The sequence below is a fragment of the Corticium candelabrum genome, chromosome 19, assembly GCF_963422355.1.
Source record: "Corticium candelabrum chromosome 19, ooCorCand1.1, whole genome shotgun sequence".
Classification (NCBI taxonomy): domain Eukaryota; kingdom Metazoa; phylum Porifera; class Homoscleromorpha; order Homosclerophorida; family Plakinidae; genus Corticium; species Corticium candelabrum.
This window is the reverse complement of record NC_085103.1, coordinates 2,338,005-2,345,671: the sequence shown is the minus strand read 5'-3', so window position 1 is coordinate 2,345,671 and position 7,667 is coordinate 2,338,005. Positions and strand designations below refer to the sequence as shown.

At 44.6% G+C, this 7,667-nt stretch overlaps 1 protein-coding gene across 1 annotated transcript; it reads right to left on the bottom strand.

Moving 5' to 3' along the window:
• Window positions 1-4,383: 4,383 nt before the first annotated feature.
• On the bottom strand, window positions 4,384-5,337 carry LOC134194554 (uncharacterized protein K02A2.6-like). The gene has a single exon (XM_062663497.1). The coding sequence runs from the start codon at window positions 5,335-5,337 to the stop codon at window positions 4,384-4,386; it is 954 nt and encodes a 317-aa protein (XP_062519481.1).
• Window positions 5,338-7,667: the final 2,330 nt, after the last annotated feature.

Genomic DNA, 7,667 nt, shown 5'->3' with positions numbered 1-7,667 from the left:
ACTGCTAACGGTGAACTCTCTCTTTCAAAAATTTCTGGATCCGGCACTGGTACTAGAGTCAATAGTGTACCGTGGATGTCACAAGTAAACTACCTTGCTTGCCAGACCGTAAAAACAGATTTGCAAAAGTCAGTAGCACTGAAAATTTCAATTCCTACAGTGAGCAAGGGATCTTAATGCCCCCATCCCCCCGGTTCCTACGTCAGTGGAATGTCAACACTCAGTGCCAAACCAGGTAAGAAATTTACAAACCTAGTTTACATAGCCGTGTAGAGCAACTTCAAGTATTTATTCAGTGTCCGGGTATTGTGCGCATTTAACTAAGGCGTGATTCAACAACTTTCAAGCAACTGTAGAGAAGTTCTAGCCTTGCTGACTGTGCCCAAGTCGTAGACAGCAAATAGTTATTTGTTCCGGTCTAACGTGCGCTAGTAGGCGTGACCGTTTAACTCTCGCTAATTGGAATTGTCAATACGGTGTTTAGTTTACTACAACTAAAATGCTGAAAACAATTCACGTTGTAATAGTTGTTGCATATATATTAGTTATTTAATTACCTCATCCTTAACTAAACCGGAAGTTGATGTGATTCATCAACCTGAATATTAAGTGCTGTCTACACCTCTAGAATAGATTGTTAAATGGTCACGAGAGCGGATTGCAATGACGCACGTTGCTATATGTTAACAACACAACAAAAGAGGTAGAAGCTCTAACTATTTACAGTACACGTGTAATGAGAAAACAAAAATTACAGTTTAGCTTGTGTCTAGAACTCAGCGCCGGATCCAGGAATTTGGAAAGAGGGTGTTCACCGTTAGCAATTATTTATAGCATTACTAATTTTCTCTTTTCTAATGAAATTATATGAAATTATTGAAGCACGCCTATTGAAAAAGAGGGGGTTGGAACCCCTTACCCCCTCTGGATCCGGCCCTGGAACTAGTGATCGAGCAGTGGCCTACGCAGGGTTACTCACTGAAGGAAGATTGTACGTCAATTTTTGATGACGTCATGAGTCTTTCAATTAATGATAATGATATATACTAATGCTGTTATTCAATTAACTTGCAATGATTGTAAAACAGTGCAACAATGCAGATCAAAACGTCAACACTTAATTAATTGAACGTCTTGCTACTTGCTAGGCTCTATCCATTATAGTTATGAAAACTTTTAACTTTAAGGCCATACGATTTTGACAAACATTCTTACAAGTCAACCACACAAGCTACGATGTTGTCAGAGTCTGCCAATCCGCGATGTACAAACAATAGCGCCAGTGACGTGTCCTTGGCCATTGTTGAATGCAAATAGGTCTTGAGCAGTTTTAGCTAGCGCTACGCTCACAACTATTAATTTGTAGTGACACCTAGGTGTAGGAAACGGGGGTAGGGATCACGGGTGCACGTGGGCACGCGTGCTCCTTCAATTTTTTTCAGCTATCAAGCGACCTAAAATGTCTAAAGCCTGGTACACAATATTGACAAGATGTAGCGTTCTGACGGAAGACGCAGGTCACGCGCAATCTTTGTTGCGAGGTTCCTGAATTTTTGAATTGGAATCTTGCTCTTTTCGCTTTTTCGGTAGAAATCAACACACTTCCAGTGTAGCGCTTTGCGCAGAAAATTCGTAGGTTAGATTTGGTGCAAATGCAATCGGAATTTGCAGAGAAACGCAAGCGCTAGAAGAGTAAGGGTGCATTTCTTTTCCCTAATCCAACTAATCCAGATTCGATGGATTAACTAATCCAGTTCATCCCGCTAATCCAGCCGATACGCGGATTAGACGGATTGAATGGATTACCTAATCCATATAATTGGATTAGTCGGATTAGGTAAAGGAAATGCACCCTTAGTTCCATCGGCAAGATATATTTGATTGCTCAAAGCTTGGCGAAGGAAAACCACATGTAGTACGTACAGTCTACACAGGATTGGTGTGGGCGTGTGTTTGAATAAACTGGAATGTCAAGCGTTTGCGTCATCGAGAAATTTTACGCGGGGGTTGACCCTTTGAGAGGGAACCGGGTGCATAATTTTTTTGATATTTTGCAAACCTTCTCCTTCGCGTGCCGAGTGTGCTTGCCGATTTCGGTTGCGAACGGACAAAAGACATGGCCGCGTATCGATATATATATATATATATATATATATATATATATATATATATTTTTTTTTTTTTTTTTTTTATAAACATATATATTATATTATAGGTCCCATAGGGGACTAGCAGTACCATCTAAACTACATCTAGCTAGTATCATTTTAGCGTTGCTACACCACAGTCTAGTAGAGAGTTGCTGATGAAAATGACAAACAGACTGGCTAATTGAAACATTATGTTTAAACGAAGCTCTACGTGCTATGATCTTGAGCACTTGAAGGCTAGCAGCTGTCCAGAGACCCAGAGTCTCTACTACTAGCGGATGAAAAAGGCTGCCTGTGCTGGACACATTCAGGTGATGTCGTTCGTCCTTTTCCATCTCTCCTGCATCAGATGCTGCACCTGGATGACTTGCTGCTTGAGTGAGAAAAGACGGTTGTAAGGAACTTCGTACCGATAAGTCAAAGTAGGCAGGCAAACCGCGCTCGAAATCTGGATGATAAACATCTCCTGGTCTTGTTTGGTTGCTACTGCTACATCTTGCCTATATATATATATATGTATATATATAAGTGACACCCATATGTGTGTGTGTGTGTGTGTGTGTGTGTGTGTGTGTGTGTGTGTGTGTGTGTGTGTGTGTATGTGTGTGTGTGTGTGTGTACGTGTCTATCAGTCTGGTTGGTAGTCGTGACCTTGGACGAGTGCACGTAGGGTGGTAATGACATGGCAAACAAAACATTGCAACATTTCTGTCTTCCAAAAGGCTGAAGATAAGCCAAGAAATAGAGAAAGTGCATGCCTCTATATGATAGAGTTTTAATAATAGTAGCTAAAAAGTTTACAATTTACACTATTCCTTTGCCTCGGAATTCTAATGCCTTGCTCGCGCCCATTATACCATTTGTAGACTTGCGTTTTCTCGTTTTGCTGCAGCCCACCGACTTAAAGGAAATTTGGTTTAGTCAGTTGGAAGCAACTAACAACTGCATTGATTTATGCTTGTGTTTCGAAGTTTCCAGTAGGTTTTCGTAATCTGCAGCTAGCTAGATAATGATTCATGCCCTGCTGCGACGAAATTTTATTTCCTACTACATCATTTTGATCTAGCAGCGTTCCTGACGTGGAGGTATACCGTACGCATCAGTTCTTTGCTCAGACTGGGTTTCAGATTTCCCAACTATATTGGTATGTGGGTTCTTTCATCAAGAACAGTAAAAATCCAAGGAAAAATTAGCTGTTTCACTGCATATTCCCTGTGGCCTGCATTTATCCCCAACTCACGCGAGTGGACGACGAACGGCAGGACGACATTTTTCCACTGTTGCCTGCAGGTACATGTACACCGTCTAGACTACGCGCCTACGTATGTTTGATGCGCGTGCGTGTCTAGACGATCAAAAGAAGCAGAAACTCGACAAGTGAGTGTTGGAGTTTTCACTCTGATTAATAAGAGGTGTTGACTGTGTAGTTTGGTGGCACTATACCGTTGTTCTGACTTGTTTGAGTTCTTCGCATTGTGCATAGTCGAGATGGGCTTGTTTAATTTGTCTATCCAGTACGCTTAGCACTACTGGAACCGGCATTGATTTAAAACCTGCAAACGCGTCAAGGTTTTGAAATCTGACGGAGCTGCCAGGTTTATCAGTCTCTATAGCTAAAGAACAGGCCTCCAGACTTCGGTCTGTGGGAACCGCTCCTGGGCCTTTGTGCTCTATAGTCGGCTCTCTCTACATAGCTGTGCGCAAAGTTGCAGAATTCCAGACCCTGTCGTGTTTGACGGTTCTATATAGCCGGTTGCAGTAGACGTGAACCAACTCACGTTCGCACGTGCTGGAGGACATTCGATACTATAATATCGCAATGAAAACTTCTGTGCTGTATTAGTCTGTTGTGGGTTGCGGTAACCGTGCCGATCGTGACAGAGGCATTAGTTTCGTTTGTTTGCCAGCTATTGTGACGGTCAAAGGCGAGAAATTTTGAAAACTGACGGAACGGCGACGAGGGCGTGGATCATTGCTATCAACAGAAAAGACCTGAAACAGATCAGTTTGAAGTACACACGCGTCTGTTGCGATCACTTCGTAGGAGTAAAATCTTCTGCAACGGAAGGCCAAACGAATCCAGATTAGGTTCTATAGTGAACACAACTCAGCATATATTTCTAGTGCTCGCTCCATTAATCTACCGCATCCGGGAACACTGTTCTACCCCGGATTATGTTACTATGCAACCTGTCTCTCTAATCTACTACATTCCTTCCCCCAACTATAGTCACTACTTACTACACAAGTCCAGTCTGTCCGGGGGTCTGATCACTCTGTTTGATCGTCGCAGTTGTACTTCCCCAGCTGTTGTTCCGGTTGGTTGATCATCTGGTTGAATGGTTTCCGGTTGTGGTCGTTTATTGGGATCTGGAGGTGCTTCTACATCCTCTTTCTCTGACCTAGTTCCTTGATCAGGGTTTCCTGCTTTGGCCTCCTGTTTTTGCACAGCAGTTGGCGGTTCTCTGCGCCGGATTTGATCCTGGTGCTTACGTACTATCCTTTGGTCTGCCAATTGACATCTAAATGACAATGGCCCTGTAGCATCCACTATTTTGGCAGGAATCCAGGTGGCTCCCTTGCTATGATTTCGAGCATAAATGGTGTCTCCCGCTTGTAAAACTCTGTCCCGCGCCGTTCGATCATGGCCTTCCTCCTGCCTGGCCTGACTATCTATTACCCGTTCCTCTAACCCTGGCCTGACCAAGTCCAGGCGAGTCTTGAGGTTCCGTACCATCAAGAGTTCGCCTGGAGATACTCCTGTAATGATGTGTGGTGTTGTTTGGTATGCAAACAAAAAACGACTAATCCGATCTTCCAAAGTACCCACTATCATTTTCTTCACTCCAGCCTTGAATGTCTGGACAGCACGCTCTGCCAGACCATTGGAAGCTGGGTGATATGGTGCAACCTTGATATGTTGGATGCCATTCTGCCTCATGGACTCTGAAAACACTCTGCTGGTAAAACATGGCTCATTATCCGAGACTACCGCGTCTGGAAGTCCGTGTTGAACAAAAGCTTGTCGCAGTTTACATACGGTCACCAAACTTGTAGATGCCTGCCCTGTGTTGTAAACCTCAATCCACTTTGAATGTGCATGCACTATTACTAGGAACATCGACCCTAGAAACGGTCCTGCATAGTCCACGTGTACTCTCGACCATGGTTTTTTGGCCACTCCCATGGGTGTAATGGCGCTGAAGGAGGGTTTGGGCGGTTCATTTGGCATATTTCACATTTCCTGACCAGCTGTTCCATCTCTGCGTCAATACTTGGCCACCAGACCACACCCCTTGCCAATCCTTTTATCCTAGCAGTTCCAGGATGGGCCTCGTGAAGCTCTGTCAAGATTCGTGTGCGTCCTGCAGGCGGTATCACAACCCTGGTCCCCCAAACTACACAGTCAGCCTCCACAGACAGTTCGTGACTCCTTATCTTGTATGGACGTACATATTCTGCTACTTTTTGTGGCCAACGTTCTCTAACCCATGTTCACACTTGAGACAGTACTGGGTCGTTGGTGGTCCACCATGCAATCTGTGTAGCTGTAACTGGAAGTTTCTCCAACTGCTCGAAAACGTGAACCATTGCTCCCGGCTGGCATGTATGGTGTGGTAGATCCGGTAGGGGCACTCGGCTTAGTGCGTCAGCGTTGTTGTGCCTTTTCCTGCTTTGTAGCGAAAGGTGTACTGATATCCCACCAATAGTAGCGCCCACCGTTGAATCCGTGCCGAAGCCGTCACTGCAATGCTTCATACTTCGCAAAGCAGTCCTTTCAGTGGTTTGTGATCAGACAAAAGTTCAAAGTGTCGACCATAGATATAACGGTGGAATTCGATTGCAGCCCCTTCACGGTCAATCTGTGAATAATTTTTTTCCGCTGGTGAAAGCGATCTCGATGGAAAGGCAATGGGATGTTCATTCCCATTTCAAGTCTGTGCGACAAAACGGCACCTAGTCCAAAAGGCGAGGCATCACATGCCAGCAACAGTGGTAACTTGGTACTGTAGTGTACCAGTACCCGAGAAGATGTCAACAACCTTTTCGATTCCTGGAAAGCCTTGTCTTCATCCTCGTGGCATCGGTGCATCTCGAATGGCCCTCACCTTTTCCTCCGTGGGTGTAATCCATCTCTGTCGATTCGATATCCTAGATACACCACAGAATCTTTCATGAACTGACACTTGTCTTGTTGTAATCTCAACCCAGTTTCTCTTAGTCTCTTCAAACCTTTTCCCAAGTTCTCCATGTGCTCAGTCTGACTCTTCCCCGTTATCAAAATATCGTCAAGATATACCACGACGCCCGACATGTCTTTTAACAACCCTTCCATGATCCTCTGAAATATGGCTGGTGCCGAGGCTATTCCAAACGGTAACCGGTGGTACCGAAACAGTCCCTTATGCGTGTTAATGGTTCAGTTCTTGGGACTGTTTCTCCAGGCATAACTGTTGTTATGCTCGGCTCAGATCTAGTTTTGAGAATGCTACCCATCCTGCTAACTGTGACAGCAAGTCATCTATGTCCGGCAGTGGGTGTCGGTCAACTTCCAATATGGGATTTACTGTTGTCTTGTAATCTCCACAAATCCTTACTGTTCCATTGGACTTCACCAGTGAACGATTGGTGTGGCCCAGTCTGAAAATTTCACTGGGCTAATAATACCTGCTGCTTAAAGCCTGAACAGCTCTTCTTCCATTTTCTCTTTCAGTGTATATGGCACCTTTTGTGCCTTATGAAAACGTGGTGTTGCTTGTACCTTTGTGTTGAGTGTGGCTTGGATACCTTTCAGCTCTCCAAGGTCATCCTGGAAAACCTCTCTGTTCTCTTCTAACAGCTCCTTTAGGCTACTGTGTGTGTGTGTGTGTGTGTGTGTGTGTGTGTGTGTGTGTGTGTGTGTGTGTGTGTGTGTGTGTGTGTGTGTGTGTGTGTGTGTGTGTGTGTGTGTGTGTGTGTGTGTGTGTGTGTGTGTAGACTGAACAGTGCTTTTTCCAATGCACCTGTCTGTGTCGTAACCAATCTCCACTCAGCAAACTGGGTCCGTTTCCTTCCACCACGTGTAACTCCAGTTGTTTAGGAGGGGCCTTGTCTGCCTCTTGTACCTTGGCCTTAATAGTCCCCAACACTTTAATTACTCTGCCCGCGTATGCTCTTATTATGGTGGTACTCTCTCTAAGAAGTGGAAGAGACGGGCCCACATTGTCTTGTACGCTTTGGCACTAATTATTGTCACTGCTGCTCCTGTGTCAATCTCCATTGTCAAGCATCTCCCATTTATTTTCACTTGTGTCGTCAAGGGAACCACTTTGGATTTGCTTACAAGGTATATGTATTTCAGCTCTAAAGATTCCTCTTCGTCATCCTCTGCCCGTTCCACCTGCTGTGTGGTTTGCGGTTTTGGCTGTGTTTTCATAATCCGACTGGATTTCTTGCCTTGCCCCTTTTGATCTACAGACTTGACTGAGGTGTCCCACTTTCTTGCATGCAAAACATTTGGCTTCTTTGAACTTTCAT